General features: G+C 37.2%; 3 protein-coding genes across 8 annotated transcripts; 1 reads left to right on the top strand and 2 right to left on the bottom strand.

Annotated features, from left to right (window-relative positions):
- Window positions 1–111: 111 nt before the first annotated feature.
- On the top strand, window positions 112–6,142 carry LOC146457118 (F-box and leucine-rich repeat protein 13-like). The gene is made up of 3 exons (XM_085092317.1): window positions 112–1,022; window positions 3,381–3,620; window positions 4,561–6,142. Exons 1-3 carry the CDS (start codon window positions 154–156, stop codon window positions 4,898–4,900), a joined length of 1,449 nt encoding a protein of 482 aa, XP_084948443.1. The 5' UTR covers window positions 112–153; the 3' UTR covers window positions 4,901–6,142.
- LOC146457117 (uncharacterized) lies at window positions 5,249–12,495 on the bottom strand. 4 transcript variants are annotated; one of them, XM_085092319.1, is made up of 10 exons: window positions 10,967–12,495; window positions 9,634–9,721; window positions 9,227–9,274; window positions 8,735–8,866; window positions 8,280–8,357; window positions 7,455–7,523; window positions 6,901–6,972; window positions 6,467–6,495; window positions 6,012–6,050; window positions 5,249–5,381 (listed from the first exon to the last, which is right to left on the bottom strand). In XM_085092319.1, the coding sequence occupies exons 2-10, from the start codon at window positions 9,695–9,697 to the stop codon at window positions 5,313–5,315; spliced, it is 600 nt and encodes a 199-aa protein (XP_084948445.1). In that variant the 5' UTR covers window positions 9,698–9,721; window positions 10,967–12,495; the 3' UTR covers window positions 5,249–5,312. The 4 variants fall into 4 exon arrangements, with proteins under 4 accessions (XP_084948445.1, XP_084948446.1, XP_084948447.1 ...); XM_085092320.1 differs by lacking the exon at window positions 10,967–12,495 and adding an exon at window positions 10,690–10,710; XM_085092321.1 differs by having other exon boundaries at window positions 8,735–8,860; window positions 9,634–12,495.
- A 120-nt stretch (window positions 12,496–12,615) lies between these two features.
- Window positions 12,616–19,694, bottom strand: LOC146457116 (uncharacterized). 3 transcript variants are annotated; one of them, XM_085092325.1, is made up of 9 exons: window positions 17,247–19,694; window positions 16,842–16,877; window positions 16,532–16,558; window positions 15,767–15,796; window positions 15,391–15,426; window positions 14,611–14,634; window positions 14,164–14,214; window positions 13,385–13,429; window positions 12,616–12,763 (listed from the first exon to the last, which is right to left on the bottom strand). In XM_085092325.1, the coding sequence occupies exons 1-9, from the start codon at window positions 17,302–17,304 to the stop codon at window positions 12,753–12,755; spliced, it is 318 nt and encodes a 105-aa protein (XP_084948451.1). In that variant the 5' UTR covers window positions 17,305–19,694; the 3' UTR covers window positions 12,616–12,752. The 3 variants fall into 3 exon arrangements, with proteins under 3 accessions (XP_084948451.1, XP_084948450.1, XP_084948449.1); XM_085092324.1 differs by having other exon boundaries at window positions 14,164–14,238; window positions 17,247–18,730; XM_085092323.1 differs by having other exon boundaries at window positions 12,616–13,429.
- Between the last annotated feature and the right edge of the window lie 1,382 nt (window positions 19,695–21,076).

The raw sequence follows: 21,076 nt of genomic DNA, 5'->3' as shown, positions 1-21,076 counted from the left end.
CAGCTTTGAAGCTTTTGATAGATTCTTCATGACTTTATTTTTTGATATTTTTTGTCGATCTTTTTACAAAATATTAGTACTAACTGCGCAAACTTACCCTACCCCAGTGGTGACTGACAAGTTGTTGACCACTGATGTAAACATGGAGTCGCGATGGATTTTGAGACTAACGCAGCTCGAGTTTTGGAAGCGCTGGAGCAAGATGTGAACATTTCATTTCTAGAAGAAGGCAAAAGTGATGAAGAATTTAACGATGAGGATGATGATGATGTAGAAGAAACCATTGTCGTGGAAGAATTTTCCGAAACACAGCTTGTTGAACAGTCAACGTATCTGGAACAAGAGACTGCACCATTTGACATTCTTCCAGAAGAACTTATTCTCAAAATATTTTCATTCCTGCCCCTTCGAGAATTGTGCAAGACTGTTGCTCCGGTTTGTAAACTGTGGCTATATTATTCAAGGTGTCCTCTTTTGTGGCAGAGACTGTCACTGTTGGAGAGCAACCGAATAATTTCGTTCGAGGAACTCACCGAGTTCATAGTATCAAATTGTCCGCTTCTTAAACACCTTTATCTGCAGCCAAGAACGGTACTGACATTGCAAGGAAGCAGCATTTTAGCTCAGTCGTGTCCTCATTTACAGTCTTTGTCGTTGTCTTTCTGTGATCAAGTTACTAAAGAGACTCTTAATGAATTTGTCACGTTTTGCCCTCATTTGCGTGACATAAATTTAGAGGGATGTGCTGTAACAGATAAGTGTTTGGAAGGCCTAGAAAAGTTGCCTTTACAAAAGCTCAATGCTTCTCACTGTACACATCTCACAGACAGTGGACTGCAATTCCTCTCCACAGAATGTTGTCGACTTTGTTCATTAAACTTTGATGGCGTTCAATGGATTACTCACGATGCTATTGCAGTGTTAGTTGAGAACTGCAGAGGTCGTCTTGAGCATCTGTGGTTGGATGGAGAGAATATGACAGACTTTACTGTTAAGCTCATTGCAAAATGCCAGCATTTGAAGTAAGAGACCAACTTTGTATGCTATAGTTCACAGGGCTGTCATTAGCATTTGCCGACATGATTTACTGACCATACAACTGTCCAGGTCACCCATAACATCTTTCAAGGCAGGTGTTATGGGTTATGGTCATTAATGACAGTTCTGGCTCAGTAGAACCCTCTGAAAGTCTAGATGGATCTGTAGGTAGTGTCGGTCAACACTATCGGTCGATATATCGACCGACACTCGGCCGATATATCAACCGAGTACCGATCAACACTCCGTCGATATATCGACCGCGATTCGACCGGGTGTCGGTCGAGCATCAGCCGATATATCGACGGATGTGTGTCGACCGATACGGTTTTAGTGTCGTCGACACTCGCCCGATACCTTAGCGATACTTTACCGATAGTCTGCCGATACCTTACCGATACTTGGTCGATACGGTTTTAGTGTCATTGACACTCGGCCGATACCTTAGTGATACTTTACGGATAGTCTGCCGATACGTTACCGATACTCGGTCGATACTCGGCCGACCAAGTGTCAGCTGCAGTCGAGTCTCAGTCGATATGTCGGTCGTTAAATTTGCCCGACATTCCACTGATGCTGTGTCGATATCTTGCTTTTAAGCGTCGATTTAAAAAAAGTTTTAACAAGTTTTATAGTCGGGGGAACTTGAGGCTTGCTAGAACAAATTATTATGATTATTATCATTATTTTTATTATTATTATTATTGTTATTACTTTATTGGCCATTTTATGACGGGAATTTAGATTTGTTTTTGAATAACTACTACCTGTTTTACTGTAGCACCACAAAAGTTTACTATACCACCACAATGCTACTTCAAAGATAGCTCGCCGACCGATAGTCGACCGATAGCTCGCCGATAGTTCACCGATAGTCGACCAATAGCTCGCCGATAGGTCACCGATAGTTTACCGATAGATCACCGACACTATCGGCCGATAAATAGACGCTCAAATGAAGGATATCGGCCGAGTATCGGTGGGATGTTGGTCGAGTGTCAGTCGAGTATCGGCCGACATATCGACCGATACTTGACCGATACTCGACCGACATTCGGCTGACATTCGACCGACACGCGGCCGATATGTCAACCGAGTGTGGACCGCTACTCGGCCGACATATCGACTGAGTGTCGACCGATAGCACCGACCGAGTGCCGACCGATAGTGTCGACCGACACTACCTACAGTAAACATGATCCGTCTAGATTCCAGGGGAAAATCCATGGATTAAAAAACATTCTATTGCACTTTTTTTCCACTTTTAACTTTATTACTTCCATCATAATAGACCTCATCACAGTTTTGGAAGCCAGCTTGATGGGTAGGCAAACACGTCTTGAAATAACAGTGTTTGTGTTGAAATCCAATGTCAAATAATTTTCATTGAAACATTGCTTCTGAAAAATTCATGAATTGGAAACTTTTGGCACTAGGAAAAGGATTTAAAAAAATAATAATTTTTGTTAAAATCCTTTTCCAATTATTGGAGGGATGTAGCTGTGCCAGAAAGCTTCCAGTATTGTTTTGAACTTTCCATACTTTCGTGCGAACTATTTTTAATAGCAGTTCATTGCTGGTTTGCTATACAGACAAATGTATGGAAATGTCAAAACGCAACTAGATGCTTTCTAGCACAGCTACATTCCTCAGTTATTTTCTATAAAATCCTTTGCCTAGTGCCGAAATTTTCTAATTCATGATTTTTCAGAAGCGATGTTTTATGAAAATTATTTGACATCAGATTTGCATACAAACACTGTCATTTCAATACCTGTTCACCTACCCATCAAGATGGCTTCCAAAACTGTGATAAGGTCTATAGGTAATTATTTACAACGAATAATACAAATGTGTCGAGGAGTATACAGAAGGCAGAATAGCTTGTAAAGACTTGGACCCCCTGTCTGATAACTTTTGGTTCACATGGAATTGCTTCAAATATTCAAATTATTCAAATATCAGTGAAGACTTTGCAAATGAGCAAAAGTTTATGTACTACAGTTTTGAATTTTTTGTTTAGCTTTTAGCTCTTACATCCCTTGTTATACTCCATTATTCCTTGCACATCATTTTTGGCTTGAAATCTGACTTGCTCCTAATCAGCTCTATTACAGCATATACAGATAGGACATCATGTGTTAAGAAACAAATTTCCATACTTAGATTTTGACCTAGAGGTTAATAGTAAGTCCAAAGAATTTGATTATCACTTTTCCTTTAACTTGTAATGAGAAAATTATACATACAAAAGATCAAGGAGTAGATGTTTGGATGATTTCTTTTGTTTATTCCAAAACAGACAAGAATTCAAATTTCACACAATTTTTCTCTGTCAACAGATCTTTTGGCCTGTCGTTTTGTGAATCATTGACTGACCAATCTCTAATGTACATACAGAATATGGGAAATTTAGTGGCACTGAAGTTGAAGAAGGGAACAGAATTCTCCGCAGAAGCTCTGAAGGAGCTCTTTGAGCATCTTCATCCTCACTGGACGGGCAGTGCCACAGGCTTACTACATGTCTGCGTGGCTGAATGTACAAGTCTTAACGATGCAGCTGTTCAAGCAATGGCAGATAGGTATGAAAACAATTAATGACAGCCAGTTATTGGAGAAAAAGGGAAGCCAAAAACTCTAGCCACTAAAATAGGGGAAAAAGTTGATGTTCACAGGCTGCTAAACAATCATTCAGTAATAATAATTTAGTAGGGCACAGAAACAAGAATTCAAAGCAACGTTCAGTTACAATTAATTATACTAAATCTGTCATTAAGCAGGATATGTAGTATCCCTACTAAAAGATTTAGTAGCTTGTCTCAATACAGTTCAACCCCAAATCACATCTTTTTTCAATGACTTATTTTTTCATAATTGATGGAATGTTTTGCATGTAAGAAATGCACCAAGTTTCAAGTCATCAATTTGTTTTTCCTTTTCACCTGTCTGTATGTGGGTAGTGATATTTGTAACTTGGAAGAGAATTTGCGGTGGTGAAGGGTTTTTTGGTGATTCATGAATTTGACCTTTGTTTCCCCACAAACTAGAACTTATATTGTGAAATATGAGTTCCTATTTGGTCACTAACCACAAGACCATAATGCTACTTTCTCTTTTATTATTTTGTGGGAGTTATCACACATAATTGAACATATTGCATGAATAAGACTGCTTATTTCATCCCCAGCCTTTGATCCTTTTGGAGACATTTGTCAGCTTTTCTATCATCAGTTTTTATTGTTTATTATGGGAAAAATTCAGGCGGATCATCCAGTAAGATCACAGCTATCAAGGTACCAAGCAAGGAAATAGTTTGAATGTAATCCAACTAGTAATGCAGCTTTGTGTCAAAAAGTGCCCTCCTTTCTCATGAAATATGAAATTCCCATGTTTCTAAAGAGAGAGGACCTTTTCTTTTCTATAAAATCTGGTTGAGAGCTCCGTCACATAACCAGCCTCAGATTAGATGTTAAACACTTGTGATATCAAGTATTTTATAATAATTTGTCGGTTTTTCGTCAGTTGTAGATATCTGGAGAGCATTGACATCTCATGGTGCTGGGTAGTTACTGATGCTGGTCTGGAACACGTGATCAAGAAATGTCACAGAATGAGTGACATGAACATTTGTGGCGCAAAAGATTTGCGTGGAAATCCTTTGAAAGAAATTCCTCAACTTATGCCGAGTTTGCGAAGACTTGATGCAACACAGTGTAATCTGGTGCCAGATGATTTATTAGAGGAAATTGCATTTCTAATGCCACGGATGACCATCATTAATTATTATGGTGAGGAAGTAGAGCCCCCGAAGTTCAAGACCAGTAGCAACTACATTCCTCAGCCTAAGAATGGCTGGTGTTGATATACTTCGCAAACAAACGATGCCACAAACAGGTAATTATTGAAAAAGTAGATTAAGAAAGATATAGCACTCATTATCTACCATAAGGCGCTGATTAAGAGCCGGCCGTGGCCAGGGACAATTCCATGTACTACGTGTATTGAACTCGAAGGGGTGCCTACTGGAAGCTTACTGGACCTTTGGTAAATTCGAAGTGAGTCATCAATTTCCAGCATTGATATTTGTTGAAGAGTCTGTCAACAAACTTGGATACCATTCAGGAGTCAGCCGACTGTTTGTAATAATGAGCTTAAAACAGACCAAGCTTCTCTTAGTATTTTATTTCTTGCGTTTTCCTTCACTAAACGTAACTACAAATTACTTCAGCTGTAGTCAGTTGAAAACTCTTTGTGCATCCTTTGGTGGCGTGATTTTAATTAAGCTTGCTGATTTCGTTCAAGTAGCTTTTGATGATACTTTGGCATTGCGGTGGAGTCCCCTCCTGCAAAATACAAGACTAAGATTAACCAAAATACCTGCCGTAAAAGCTCTTTAATGGATCAATCGTGTCAAATAAGTCCTCCACATCCTTGGATGCCAGACTGTAACAACCCCACGCCCTCTGTATTAAGCTCTTCATCCCCCATGGTTTTTGTGGCAAGAACAAAATAATGATAATAATAATAATAATAATAATAATAATAATAATAATAATAATAATAATAATAATAATAACATATTTATGCAGGATGACCATTTCAGTTATAAAAACGGCTATCAACATGAATCCTGCGTTAAAAAAAACTAGATCTAAAAACTATATAAGAAATCGAGAAATCATCCATATGAAAACAGATAGAAGGACTAAAACTAAGATTCACATACAATTATTATTACGGTTAAAATGTTAGAAAACACACGTTGTTTCGTCCGTTCTCATTTTTCTTCGCCCTGACAATCCGCTCCTTAGGTCTCCGAGTAAAGCTTAAGCTTACCTTATGTATGAAAACTGTAGATAACTAGCTTGCCTTATCTATGAAAACTATACATAACTAGCCTGCCTTATGTACATGTATGAAAACTGTAGATAACTGGCTTACCTTATCTATCAAAACTATCATAACTAGCTTACCTTACAGCAGTCTTGTACAAGATCCACTGATGTATCAGGCTGAAAACAAAAGGTATACACTGTATAGTAAATACAAAGATCGTTTGATCATTTGATGTCAATTTGTAAGAAATAAAATAAGAGTTAAATTTTTCAAGGTGAAATTATAGAGAGCAAGAAGCATACTGACACTCCGAATTTTAACTCCACGTTATGACCAGTACCATTACGCATGCACACAACCAAATTGCCAAGTTAGGACACAGTCCCAAGGGAGTGGGAGCCAGCTTATTTGTCCTTGAAGCCGCCGAGCCTATCTACGTATGACTCTAATTCGTCAAAAGAAAATTGAAATGATCTCTGTTTTCATAACGTACTCCTTTTCGTAGAGTGAAACTCGGTTATTTATGACAGATAACATTTTCAGCTGAAGCCATACCCTGTCATTCTCATAACTAACTATTGGGAGTACTCACTTTATCCGGGTCCACAGCAGGCTTATAGCCTGTGAAAAATAACAAAAATCAATCAGTCATCCGATGAGATTACAGTCGTGGTGACAAACTTATAAGAAAATAAATTATAGCCAAAGTCAAAATTGACGCTTCAATAAAGCTCATTTTGACGTTTGAAGTTTTTGAAAGTAAATTGGATGTGTACGTTTCTAGTTTGGGTAAATTTGTAACGAAAATCGCTATTGAAATGTTCTTGGGTTCAAAGTGAGAGGAGAGATAGAAATGGGGAAGGCAAGGAACTGAGGTGACCGAAAGTGCTGCTCTTGGTTTCTACAGAAACTTATAAAATAAGATCCTGATTCTACCCTTAAAGAAGGTTTATCGTTGCTAAAGTCGGTTAATATTCGGACTGTGAACACCATTAAGAGAGACTATAACACATAATACCATTTTACCGTCACGATCATGCATTAAAGTCGCCGCTAAAATGGCTTTTGCGGCCTGAATGTCATCTCGGTCTTTGAAGCCTGTGGATGGAAATTTTAGAGCCAGTCAGTCAGTTATGGTATACTCACATAAGCAAGACAGAACACTGCGCTAGACTTAAACCCGCTGATTTCACAAGACTTTGTTCTTAATTTGAGTGCTTTATTTCTATGTGCAACATCTAGAAACTTTTGACGTGTTTTTGGTAATCCGTTTCCCAATTTACTAACACAGTCGAAAAAAAAAACCAATCCCTGAAACCTCAAATGTAACAAGCGCATCCGGTATTTATTAGATGAATTAAGGTATGGAAGCCGCAAGTGTTCTCTCCGGCGACTGGAGCTTATAAACTCCATAAACTCGGTCTCATGTTACCAACATAAGTATGTATGGTCAGGATTATGACTCAGTGCCTCTGCTAGGCGTTACAACTCAGTGTCCTTTTAAGAAAGTTGGACCAAAAGTCATTCTACAGAATAGTACCCACAGTAGAATACATAAGAACACAAGTGTATCACTTTACCATATTTGTGGCTGATCTGAGCCTCGGTCTCTATATCTTCCAGTAATGAAGGGTTGGATGATTCCAGTTCTGTTAAGTGAGATAAATAAAGATATCACCGAATAAATTAATAAGCAGTAATAAGGAAATCAATCACTTTTGAACAAGTAATTTTAATCAAGTAGCATTTTTGCAGTTACTTTTGGTCGATTTTGGGACTATTCTATATACACGGTATGTCAGTATTCATTTTTTAATTCGCTCGACCCGTAAGGTGGCAAATATATATTAAATACGCAGTACGGGAGCTCATTACCCCTGATATAAAAAAATGTGAATACTATAAGCCTTTAATATAATTTAAAGCAGGTATAATTGTTAGTGTTTAAAATTTGTAACCACTATCAGAAAGATAACTGTAGTGTCCTTATGAAATGTGAAATATGGAGGTTTCATTACAATAGATACTAATTCACAAAGAAATACTTGCCAATTTCCATGTATTTTTTGAAACCAAGTTACGTCAATGCCGAGATTCCTTGAGCGATAACCGGCGAGATATCTTTTTCCTTTAAGAAGTAGGTGATTATTGGAGTGAACTATAGGAAAAATTATTTTTAAAATTTCCTTCAAAACTCGTTAGTGGGATGGGATTATTGGAGTCTTGATTTTCTAAAAGTTTGCTAAGTTGTATTTGGTTCCTTTATTTCAGCGCCTTTTATTCTCATGTTCTCAGCTGACTTAAGTGTTTGTTGCTAGTTTCAAGTGCTTGTTCAAGCTAAGTGCATTAGGCCAGTTAGTAAACAGCAGCCCTTCATGTTAATAGCCTGGAGTGTAGAACTTTACCCTTATTTTTTTCCTTTGCAATTTTCTTGGTCTCCATCGCGATCTTCATCGCTTCCTCAGGATGAGTGTCAATCATTTCTGTGGATGCATGAATAGACTGGTTTTAAATTTTTTTTGGACCCATACTTAAACAGTAAGGTTTGTGTCGTCCTAAATGGACATGGAACCATAAGAACGGAGGAGGACGATAGAATATTAATACCAAAGAAATCAAGTCCAGTATACTTGCAGATCTTGCACGTGACCAACCTAAGGAAATGGACATTCGTTTGTTTTGCAGTGACATTGGTAAATGATAGTAATAAGTAAGTAATAATATTATTTAAACCAGGAGACTCTCTCACTGAGGTGATTTCAAGAAAGGTTCTGGAAGAAAAGCTGATAGATGATTAAGAAATAAGTTAAAAAAGATAAAACATTGCGGCTGAAGGCGACATAGTAATTATTAAACCAACCTTCTGCCTGTTTGACGTCGTTTTGAAGTAAATGCCCAGCTTTAAGAGTCTCTTTTTCAAACTCGTCGTCTTCTAGGGCGCGTTTGATGTAACTCATCGCTTTGTTTGACAGGAATTGTCTACATTCTGCGACTAAGGTAAAACCAAACGATCACACGGTAAAATGCCTTCCTCCAGTATTATTGGTTAATCAATTGTTGCTCTGAGCTCATTACAGGCATAAAAAGGAGTAACATAGTACATCTGCCAATTTAGTGTCGGAAATGTCCACTAACATCACGCCAAGGGAAAACCGTTTTATTTCTCAGTTGCTATCAGATTCCCCACTGTACTAACTTACTGCCAAAGAGACGACTGGGGCGGGGAAAGTTGGAAGTATTGTCAAAATCCGAAGTTCCTTCATTCATGACATGTTGTATCTTGCATAGCGCCCGGAGATGAAACATTTATATAACATTTGTTGAAATAGTTGAACTTTTCCTTTAAATTTACCTTTTGAAGCGAACTCATTCACTTGTTCTTCTTCCAATTTTTGACTCACTGTGAAAACATAATCGCATTATAATTTACGACTGATAAATGAGCTGCCGTAAAAGATCACAGGGGACAAGCAATACACAAGAAAATTTATTCCACTCACTGATTTTGGAGTTAAGTGTTATATCATGGCGATCATTTTGCGTTCTCGAGGTCTCTACGTTATGTCTTCATGAATTGATAACCTGTTCCAGGAATTCGGCTGTTAGGAAGCGGGGCGGAGAACAAACAATTCACCCTACCAGCTGAACCCTGCAGTAGGCTACTCTTGGAAATGTTTTCGTGCTATAAAGAAAAGCTAGATGTCGATAGCTCTTGGAATCCAGTAAATAACTTTCTATAGGTTAAAGTTTGTTTCTTACCAGAAGCGGCCTTCACAGCCAGGAATACTGCCAGCAGAACGGGTACAAAAATGGCGGCTTTCATGATAGCACTCAGCCTGGTGCTTTGCTTAAGAGGAAAGGAAAAAAAAAACAGAATGGTCCATGGTTTATTCTAAATAAAATTGATGTCTACTTATTTTTCCAATTGAAAAACTTGGTTTTTTGTAAACCCAAAAATCGATAGGCGATAGGCCTTTAGTGTTTTATATTAACGCAGTCGGACACTGCTTCTAGACAAGGTTCCATCGTTAGATCAGTAGTATCAATCTAGTCGACCGAATGCCCCGGTGTCTTAATATCTTGTTGTTTTCTTACGCACAAGAAACTTTGTTCCACTTTCTGACCCAGAACCTGATGGAGAAGATGAAGTTAACGTACATGATAAGCCGCATCCTTTTAGTTCAGCCTGTGAATTCCATACTTGTCATGCTATCGTTATCGAATGGAAGAATAGAAGAATATTGAAAACGCGGTTATAACATGATCTGTGGCCAGACGGAAAAAACCTCGCACGTGTTTTAATCACTCAGTACTTGATTGCTGGCTTATTTTCAGTCAATTATTTCTCGTTACTCTTCTTGGCTACGCAGATCTGTTTACAAAAAAAATATATTTTAGCCGTATATTATTCGCTTACACTGCGCTAACAAGCCAGAAGAAATATTAACAAAGAACTAAAAGTTCTCCTTTATATTGACAAATCCGATGGCTAGCACAGCTGTATGGATCAATTAATGGACTAATTTTGTGTGTAAAAAGCGCTCTACAGGTAAACTTAGTTTGTTGGCTGTCTTGCCTTGCTTGTTCCTTTTCAGTTTCTTTCCTTAAACAAAAGCCAAATCGTCAGAGTTTCAATTTACAGTCACAAGTGTGTTATAAGGATGGAAAGGCAACGTGAAGGCAATGTTCTCTAAACCGGATACTCTGTTAACATTTAATCTCTCTCTAGATCAGTTCTTCGGAAGTTTGTCTTCTACTCTGTAGCTGTATTTTCAGTTCTAGTGGCCGCAGATCTTCAATCGAAACGCAACTTACCTATTGGCTTGCAAGCAAGCTGAAAGTTAAAAGGCAGTCAGTTTTCAACAGAATCAATTATAACTCAACTTTACTGATTTGCCTTTGCTATCATCTCATGTTCAAAAACCCAGTTGTTTGCTGTTATATTAACGCAAAATACTTGGCTACAACTCACGAACCTGTGAGCTTTTTAAAAAATAAGATTATCACTGACGTCTTTTAACTGTAATAGTAGTTTATCGCAAATCTCAGACTAAAACTGCGAAGGCGTTTAATAGATAAAGATTGTACTGACCTTATAATCCACACTTGATGAGTACAAAAATTAGTAAGACTATAAAACTGAGTCTTTTTGATGGATTACAAACTTCAGCAAGAGGTGCAGAACAAAGCAATAATCAACACTGGGGGTAAAATACTATAGGAAAAATTACACTCACAAGGTCTTTAATTTGTCGTCAAATCTTAATACCAATATAAAGTTACTTATTGTTTCGTATTTGATACGTTGATTTAGCGATTCAGGTGAAAAAGCATTTTTAAAATCGGTTCATTGTTTAACAAAAGTCTGTCTTAACTCTGTGGAGGGTAATCCTCGGTTCTTTGTGTGTGAGATTAATGCTTTGAATAATCCTTATAATGGTTATTATTGATTTTTTAATTTAATTGAAATATAACAGAAGTCCTTGTTCTACCAGACTTGATGGGCTCGTCCAAGTCTGATAATTTATTGTGACAAGAAATCTAAACCGTGGAAGATCGAAATTTGTCTTGAAATGCTGTATACTTTAAACCTCGTTTCATATGAGAAAATAATCATTTTTCCGATATGCATTAATTGCCTAGAAACATTTCAATACAATTATGTGCGGGGGAAACAATTGCATTATTTTTTTGGTGAAAAATTAATAACGTTGCCTTGGTCGGTGTGTACAACAAAATCAGCATGAAGTATGAGTTGTAACGAATTACTAACTGAAGCAACTTTTGCGAATAGATATAATCAGGGTCATTGAATTCAAAACGTGAGATACATAAATTGAATCTGCTGGATGGCAAATGGTAAGCGTGCCATTGTAATTTTTGAAGCAGCAGCATCTGATTGAGCCCTGTAGTTACATGTTTTAGTATCCTGTTGGGTTTCAACAGGAGCAATACCTGTTATGGGTACTGGTTAAATAAACATTCTCTAATTTCAAAGATGGTAACGCCATGAGTCGACAATATTGTTTGGGGTAACATATTTGATAACCAGCACATGGGCGCACTAGCGTCGAACATTATTTTTAGGCCGAGGAAGGTGTACAGGAAAGTAAGGCGAGGTGCGCAGAGTGTTATGGCAAGGGATAAGTAAAATAAACATTTTTTGATAGAATCGTGCACAGTATTTTCTCAATAGAATCTGTATTTTTATTGGTCTATCACTCATTAGGATTTAGCCGGACTTTCTTATTTGCCTCGTGAACCATTATAATATCAGTCATTCAAAGGCTTTGTAAGTGACCGCCTTGAAATTGAAGCTCTTTCAGCTTGGAAGTAAGGAATAATACAGACTTGATTAAATTATGGAAGCAGAGTTTATAACGGTAAAAAATAAAATAAAACGTGAAAATAATTTCTGTTTGGCCTCTCGAATTTAAAAGTAGCTCTGAAAACAAGCTCTGGAAATGGTTACAAATGACAATTGCCTCATTAAACGTAGTACAAAGCGAGAAGAAGGGATCGTGGCCTTGGTGAGAATCGTAATCTTTAAGACTATTTGGTCACTTTTTAAAACTACCAAAGAGTTTGTGAGTCTTCAATGGCATCACTGAATTAATTAGATGGGACAGAAACAGGGCTAGGAATGTAAGGATTAGGCCTAGTGAGTGTGGGCCACATGGATGCGGGGCGTGGTTGATTCCGAAATAACTGGTAACTTGAGACAATAACTACTAAGATAAATAATGCTCGTCAAAATTTGTTTTATTTCACAACTACGTCTTATTATAATTTGCTCTCGGCTTTTTTTTTCTGATAAACGGTGCGAAAATGAGACAAGCTTGTCTTCAATCTTAAATGCGAAGTGTCGTCCGATGTCCCTAGGATGTCTCTGTCAAATAGAAAGGGATAAAAAGTATGAATAATTTGTAACTAACAAGTGACAGACTGAAGATTTGCCTGTTATTAAAATGGAGACCATCCACGTGTGGTTGAAAATGGCACAGGTCATCATCTCTTTACTGTACACACACTGCCCCCTTCTAATTGAAGATTTGATGGAATCGTGGCGTGACGTAGTCATTACTTGACTTTTCGTATACTCGAATTGTAAAAATGTAATTGCAACTGCACTCTGAATTTCTAAATATGAGTTAATTCGGGATGATGCTTAGTTTAAACGAAGGATTCAAGCAATACACTGTGGCGATATTTGTACACCCAACTGCTGAAGTTGTTTGACGTGTTCGATCAGATTATGAGACCCACGACTTTTTTCTGACATTATAGATTCGATAAAATTCACGATGTAATTTCGAACAATAAAACTCGCGAACAATTGAAACTCGCTCTGCAACTAATCTTAGTTCATTATTCTGAATGAGGTCTGAAAAGTGTTTAATATTTATCAGATCTATATTTTGTCAGTACATAAAGTGATGTTTCAAGGGTTTTATACAACTTTTTTTTGCTTGAGGTCATATCCTAAGTCTTGCTGCGAACTTCAACTCACCTGAACTGCCTGGGTTTCGGTACAGTTTGTAGTAAAAACCTCTCCCTACGTAATGAGAGAATTACGTTTAAGTATCATCAAGATATAACAGATGTCTGCCTTTGCAAACTTTCGTTATCTATTCCGCATTTGAATATGCATATAGAAAATGCGGTATATGAATACCATTACCATTACCATTCCCCATTATAGTGACGCAATATACATTACCAGCTCAAATGTGTTTAGTGTACGTCATAAGGTTGCAGTTTTCCTTCTAGCATTCATATGTGTCTTTCACGTGAGCTCAACGAAGGATTCGAGATACTTTAGGAGACGGTTTCCTTGTAGTGAGGAAATTGACACTTTTAACAGTGTTACACGTTGTTAAAGAGGGTCTTGGTAATGTTCAGTCGTTACGTCATATGTTTTGCGAGTAAGCAAAAATGCAAAGTTTCAGCGACTTGAACCCTCTGTTCTTCAACGAAATCGTGATCTTGAAATTTCGAAATACTCAATACAATTAAGCCACAGAAAATCACGTAATAAAATATTTTCCTGTTTTGACATTTTCTGGAAAAACGTTTAAGATACAAGGCTTGCATCTTGAAAACTTTTATTTAGGCCATTACTGATTCTGACCTACAAGAAAATCCAGATACAAATAGCTCCTGTTTGTTCAAGTGGTCGTTGCCAAGTTCACAGTTCATGTTCCATGTTCATTGCTTCCTTGTTTAAATTTTCGTAAATGAATGCATACTAGGTTAGTTTAAATTAAACTTTATTTGGTTCTAATTTACCTGAATTCAGCGACCTGACAGTGTTTTCTTCTCCTTGGTTGTAACTGTTGACTAAAGATAATTTGCCTTTACTGACTGACAGATGTTGATAGTTTTACTCAATCATAAGATTATCTACGCCTTACACAGCAAAATAAATTGTCCTGGCTCGAGTTGTTAAAGAGTGGATAACTTTATTCAGCAGGTAAATCGGTATTCAGCGGATAAAATGTACTCCGACTAGTACATTTTATCCGCTGGATAGAGATTTATCTGCTGAATAAAATGATCCACTCTTTAAACAACCGAAGAAGAGTCAGTCTTGGAACATGCTAATACAAAGTTTTTGAACCTTCTAGGGTTGCAAGGACCTCTACGAACCTAGTACTTGATTTAAAATCGAGAAAATAGGGCAAATCCCTCGACACGTTATTCAACTAATCAGAAAAAAAAGGTTACTGTACATACTTTTATCTTCAACTTGCATCACCTCTGCAACAAAGACAGAAAAATGCTTAACAACTATTCAAAAATCTGGATTGTGGCTGGTAATGCTCAGCTGCTAACAAGTTTAGCTGAATGCAAACCACCAACAAATGTAGTCAGTTGACATTTTGATCACGTGATTAGCCACGTTACAGGGTTTTTCCAATCAAGAATTTAAACTCCAGACGCAGCAATTGATGCGAATGATTACTTACTTTAAGAATATGGCGTGGTCCATCATGATACCTACCGGCCTAATCACTTGAGAAACATTTTTTCGTTTAAACCATTCTTTGCGTTCCTATTTTATATTTCAGATGGGATTTCTAGAAATTAGTCTAAAAAGTGACAATTGACTTTTGTTAGTACAAGGCCTTAAATCATAAAAACGTAAAGATGAAATATATATACATTTTTTGTGCTGTTTGGAGTGGACCAGTATGAATTTACAAAAACAAGCATCTGCCGTTTTGAAAGTCTATATTTGAGTGCTCCCACTTCAATTTCGTGTTCTTTGAAATTTTTCCCAGAATATACGTTTGATACGGATATTAACAGAAGTGAAGTAACTGTCACATTGTGCCATTTTTGTGTATTACGAGGTTTTAGGGTTTGGATTATCACTGGTTGCTAGTCACGCTAGTGTAATTCAAATCATTTTCAATGAATAATGTTTCAGATATCATCCAATCAGGCCGGTGTTATTGTTTCCAATTATATGTCGTAAGCAAAGTTAATATTAGTACTGGAATTGTGATTTACCTTTGGCGTGTTGGATGTCAGTTGTTTTTTGAAGATCTGAGAAAAAGAAGAAAGAAAACAAAATTGAATGAAAGAGGACATGTTCATCTCTTATTCTTCATTACTGCTAAATATCCCTCCGTTCTTACAACTCTGACGAAGGGCTAACGCTCGAAATGTCAGCTCTCGAATCTCTTTACGGTGGACAAATTACTCAGTTGATCAAACCAAATCCATTCGTTTTCACTCACCCACCGACACAGTACCACAGTCTCTTTAAAAACTAACCTCCATATCTTACAAGAACAGTCTTGAGAATGATGTGTTGTTCAGTCAGTGCATTACACAGGCATATTCACAGGCATACATACATCTGAGCGAGATATGCGTTGCTTACCGTTTGAAATGGCTTTTTGAAGTTGTTCATCTGTTTAATCCAAAGTAACAAAGAAACCTTATCAATGCTTGATCACAGCAACCAGAATAGATATCTTTTACTGCACCTTTTTAGACTTAATTGAATAATTTTATGGACTTTGTACTTTTAGGATTGTCTTTTTAAGGTAATTTTATTGTTAAGTGCTAATGGGCTATAGGGAATTAGCGCTATAGAAATTGTTATTATTTTCTTATTTATTTTATTTGCTACTCGTTTTTCGATAAGAAAGTACGTTCCTTCACACAGTTTGATATTTTTTTGTATAACCACAAAAGTCTCATACAGGAACTGCATTTGTACAATAGACCATTTCCTAATTGCTGTGAACCTCACTATGAAAGCGAGGCTAAGTGCAAAACGTTTCATATGAAAATTAGTTTTGTTTGCATATGAATGAAAACTACTTTTCATAACAAAAACTTTGCACTTAGCCTCGCTTTCATAATGAGGTTCAAAGCAACTCGGAAATGGTCTATTGAAAAACAATTTGACTGTTTTCAAGGCCATCATTTGTAGATGGACATCAATTGGTATAAAGACAGATCATCATTCAAGTGATGGGTATAGTTCATAAGTCCTTGTTTTTTTAAAGCTATCAGTTGTCCTGGTTTAACGTTTTCCTGCTTTCCATGTGAAAACCCAGACGTTATTTATCTTGTTCAATAATCTGTTTCACCCTCCCCTCCCTCCATCCCTGCAGATTGTAAGAAAGTTTGCACCCACCAGTTTCGCCTAACAGTAGTTTTCCCCCTGAAAAGAAGAAACATTCATTAGATTTGCTTTCCTGACTATAATGGATTTATTGGATGTAGGAAATGTTTGATATGATTTATCCGTTCTTTATTATGTCGAAATTGGCCATATGAATTCATCTCTACAGAAGCACAGTCTCAATCACACGTATCACGTGACCGAAGATCATTTTAACAGAGAAATTGATCGTGTGTGTCACTGTTTCTTCAGTATACGCAAAAAAACAACCCTCTCGACCACTTTACATTAAAAACTGTCTGCTCAAAAGACGAAACTTTACCTAATATTTCAGGTGCCGATAGCTGTCGATAGGGAGCTGAAAGAAAATAAATAAATAAATTTAGATTTTGAATTATATAGGCGTTTTTCAGCCAGAAAATTCAATTATGAAGCCTTTAACCACTGAATTGTTTAACATAGGAAAAAAAGGTTTACGACCAACGTATCATAAAGTTAACTCTGATTGTTCCATGTATAAATTCAACTTCCTTGGAAAGCTGTAACTGTATGGGAATATTTTGGGTAAACAAGACACATTAGTTTCCTCAGTTCAAGGACCCATAGACAGAAAATCGCCAAAGTGTATCGCGATCTCGGCTTTTATAGTCTTTTTCAATAGAATTTTGGTTTAATACGAAACAAGCGATGAAACAATCATAACGCTGGATAAATAAGCAAATTAAACCTGAGCGCACAGCAATGATGTTGAGAGCCAAAGTTACCACGATCAACTTGAAGTTCATTGTCTCCAGTGCTCGGTGATTCTGATTTACAGATAAAGATTCAACGAAAAAGAAAAGTTAGTCAAGAAAAACAATAGTTAATCAGTTTAAACTCGTGTAAATAATGAGGAATTGCCACAGGGTTGGCTGACAAATTTTCAGCTCTATACTCAAGGCCAGAGGTTACCATATTCGCACTGGCTGTTCTTCGTGCAGTGAGTTTGTACGAGTATCGTACAAACACGATTTGTACAATAGCGGTTGATCAGGCCACCAGAACAGGGTATTTGAGTAATGTTTACAGCAGCAAACATGATTGGGTGCAAACGTCGAACTTCAATTCTCCTAACTTTTAATCATCAACCACAAAATACGAGAATAACGTTTCTCATTAAAGAAAAAAGAAATGGCTTAAAATTACATTAACAGGAAAGCTATGAAATGCCCTATGTTAATAGTCCAGTGTCCAAACCACACCCCCACTTAAACCTTGCCTTTTACTAATTACAAGATGGCGACGTCTTCATAGGGAAAGTAAGGTTTCTCGTGCTTGAGTCAAAGCTCACTTTTTCTTGCTTTGTTTCAGTTCAATGTATACGAAAGAATATTTTTTAAATTTTCTCGTTTGAAATCTTATTTCTGTTCTTGCATTTGAGGAAATAACTACAGGAAAACGAACCTACCTAAGTATCAACTTGACTGACACAACTGTTAGGCTCTCGTAGAGTTTAGTCTGAAGTACTATAATACAAGGACATCAAGAAGTTTTAAATAATTGGGTGTCAAATTATCGAACTTGAAAACAATAAGTCTTTTATTTTTGAAAAGACGAATTCCACACTGAAACTTTCAGGAAACTTTCCCAGCAGTATTGTGTCATCTTCTTTTAAATTAAAAACTCGTAGAATTAGCAAACAAAACTGTTTACAATATAACTTTTTTTGTCAAAAAAGGCGGCAGGGGATACCAAAAGTAATGAAAAGTCATCGAAGTTTCAGAATTAACATTGAATGAAATTTTTCAGTCGCACTAAGTGAAATAAGAGCTTGAAATGTGTGTAGATAAATTAGTGCCAGAAAAGCAAATCTCTTCATCTTTCCTTTTTACATCTGCGCCATCGTTTGTTTGTTTGTTTTTTTAATATTAGTTAAGGTACGGCAGTCACCAACCGAAACACGGATTCGAAATTTCTTCTATTTCATTTCTGCAAACTCGCTGTTTGCCGGCTTCGTTTTTCCGGCTAACTGAGTTCTTTGTCAGACTTTGCAAGTGCAACACCGCGTATGAATTGAATTACAGTTTGGGCCATCAGGCGCAATATAAATTTATCTTTAGAATTTCGAGAGAAGTCTTTGTTATGACAAAGGTTAGATTAAGTATGTATTGCTGTAATATATTGGACCACATGTCACCGGCGAACATCTCCACTGAAATTTGTTTTTAATAAAAATCATTGCAGGTCGGGATAGGAATTCGTCAAGTTGGTCTCTATTTAATATCTCACCCTATATTCTAATTTGACAATTAATTTTGCAATTGTTTTATTTCAGTTTTGTTTTATTTTAGGTAAAAAAGTAGGTTGACCAATTTATATTTGAAGACCAACTCGAAGACTCTTTGGGTGAAAAACTGACGAAACTGCTAAAAAACACCACCAATTACCGATACCTTTTTAAAAACTGTATGCAATGAAAACTTAGTCGGAAATAAACAACTAGGATTAATATGTTTTGACGACCTGCTTGAAAGAAGGTTACGACTCAGGTCATTCAGTCCTACATACACAATTCGTAGAAAGATTCATTGCACTATCGCAAATTGGCCATTTCCGAGTTGCTTTCAACCTCAACGTAAACGACCCTTGAAAATGGGAGTTTGTGGTACTTGAACTTCTTCGGGATTTTTCCAGTTTGTTCAACTTGTACAATTTAACCGAGCTATCTTGGAACTGAAATGTTGGGAACAGCCTTCAAGTTTAAAAAGTAAATGAAAAATTTGCTTATTAATTTAATCGCTGATATCAAGCCCGGAGGATATACCTTCATCTTCTCTCGCCGATATCTTCGCCGATCGCGGCGACCTGCGTGTATAATCGCCAGGTGTGTCGCCGGCTTAGTCAAATCTCCCTTGAAATAATTCATGTTCTAAATTATTGAATGTTTTTCTTTTTATCCCTGCGTTTCTCTATTTCTTTATCGTTCATGATTTTTTTTACCTTCCAACCGACCCACGAGGAAGAGGGCGATGAAAAATAAAACATTTTATAGGGACAGGCACACCTGGCGATTTTCGCCGATCGCGGCCAGGTGTGTCGCCGGCCTCATCAAGTCTCCCTTGAAATAATTAATGTTCTAAATTAATGAATGTTTTTCTTTTTAACCCTGCGTTTCTGTATTTCTTTATCGTTCATGATTTTTTTTACCGTCCAACCGACCCACGAGGAAGATTGCGATGGAAAATAAAACATTTTATAGGGACGGATTCAGGTTTAACGTGTTTAAGCCCTGCACACTATTGACACAATGTAAGGTTTCCAAGAACACACCCATTTTACACGCCCAGTGTTAGTGACATTACAAAACAGAATGACTGAGGAAAGAAGACAGCAAGCTATCGACGTTCTTTGATCGTTTACAACAGGGAAATAACGAAAATTAGGCCAATTCGATTCCAATTTAGCTGTCTTGTTTAGGTGGACGGCAAACTGTCTTACTGTGACACTCTAGTTATCTTGTTGCGCAAGTTTACTATCATCGCGGTACTGTAAAAGACATGACACACCTAAAAACGTCACAAAGCCGGCGACACACCTGGCGATTTTATACGCCGATCGCCGAGATCAAAGCCGGATCTCTGCCGTGTGCAGCTATAATAAATCAGCGATTATTCATTTCAGGAGTAGTTTAATCGAACATCGCAATGGTGGTCATGGCCACTTGTTTCACTTGCAGCAGCACACCCAGCCCAAAGTCAAACTTCGAATTCGATTTTGGTTTTATTTCATCTGCTCCAAAACCACCACGGGTAATGTTTGCTCCATTTACTGGCGATCGGGTCCGCAGTGTTGTGTATTGTTTCCGCTGCTGTAAACCTCGCTGTATCTATGCACAAAAGCAACTTTCGACCCGCGAGAAAATTCTCCTGGAAGAAATCACAGCCAACAATGTGTTTTCATGCGGCTCACCGCTACTACCGCCTATACATCCACTTGGCGAACGAATCTCCATGAAAATCTTTCGTTCCTGCGACGAGCCAATAGAAGTGGCATTTTACTTTAGTAATTTGGATACAATGAACCTCTGTTGTTATTGTGGCAGTTCAGAAAGCACACTTGGCGAAGAAACAGATGCTAATCGACGGCAACTACCCATGTGCGACCAGTGTAAACTGCTTGGAAGGGAAACCAGGTCTCTTTTACCTGTTAAGAGAAGCAAAAATGAAAGAGAACATACACACTCAGGTACAGATGAAAACAGACTCTGATGAATTCCAGTGGTGCCACTGTAGTGTTCCTGTTTGGATTGTTTGTAAACTTATGAACTCGAGTCAAAGCAAGTGTTAAGATTTTATTCTTTTTGAATGTATTCATAGCTGTAGATGTCGAAAAGAATTCTTAGTTTAATCGCTTGTGATTTAACAGAAAAATCTGTGGGGGTATTTTAAAGATATCTCGATTTATGCGAAGTAGGAACTTTTTCATTCATCTGCGCTTTATTTTAACTGTTTTCAGACATAAATATCTTAAAATCGGAGAAAACCATGAAGCTCAATATACATTTAGAATGTTTTGCTA

The sequence above is a fragment of the Pavona decussata genome, unplaced genomic scaffold, assembly GCF_977016875.1.
Source record: "Pavona decussata unplaced genomic scaffold, jaPavDecu1.1 SCAFFOLD_246, whole genome shotgun sequence".
Taxonomy (NCBI): Eukaryota; Metazoa; Cnidaria; class Anthozoa; order Scleractinia; family Agariciidae; genus Pavona; species Pavona decussata.
Note: the sequence above shows the minus strand (reverse complement) of the source record. Positions and strands in the feature narration are given on the sequence as shown.

Coding starts and splice junctions, on each gene's coding strand:
- LOC146457118 (XM_085092317.1), top strand. CDS start 154: ATGGATTTTGAGACTAACGCAGCTCGAGTTTTGGAAGCGCTGGAGCAA. Junction 1,023..3,380: donor GCAAAATGCCAGCATTTGAA/GTAAGAGACCAA, acceptor CTCTGTCAACAG/ATCTTTTGGCCTGTCGTTTT. Junction 3,621..4,560: donor GTTCAAGCAATGGCAGATAG/GTATGAAAACAA, acceptor GTTTTTCGTCAG/TTGTAGATATCTGGAGAGCA.
- LOC146457117 (XM_085092319.1), bottom strand. CDS start 9,697: ATGAAAGCCGCCATTTTTGTACCCGTTCTGCTGGCAGTATTCCTGGCT. Junction 9,275..9,633: donor GGCTGTGAAGGCCGCTTCTG/GTAAGAAACAAA, acceptor ATGTTTTCACAG/TGAGTCAAAAATTGGAAGAA. Junction 5,382..6,011: donor TTGTACAAGACTGCTGTAAG/GTAAGCTAGTTA, acceptor TGTATTTTGCAG/GAGGGGACTCCACCGCAATG.
- LOC146457116 (XM_085092323.1), bottom strand. CDS start 17,304: ATGAACTTCAAGTTGATCGTGGTAACTTTGGCTCTCAACATCATTGCT. Junction 16,559..16,841: donor ATCGGCACCTGAAATATTAG/GTAAAGTTTCGT, acceptor TCTTCTTTTCAG/GGGGAAAACTACTGTTAGGC. Junction 15,427..15,766: donor TCAAAAAGCCATTTCAAACG/GTAAGCAACGCA, acceptor TCTTTTTCTCAG/ATCTTCAAAAAACAACTGAC.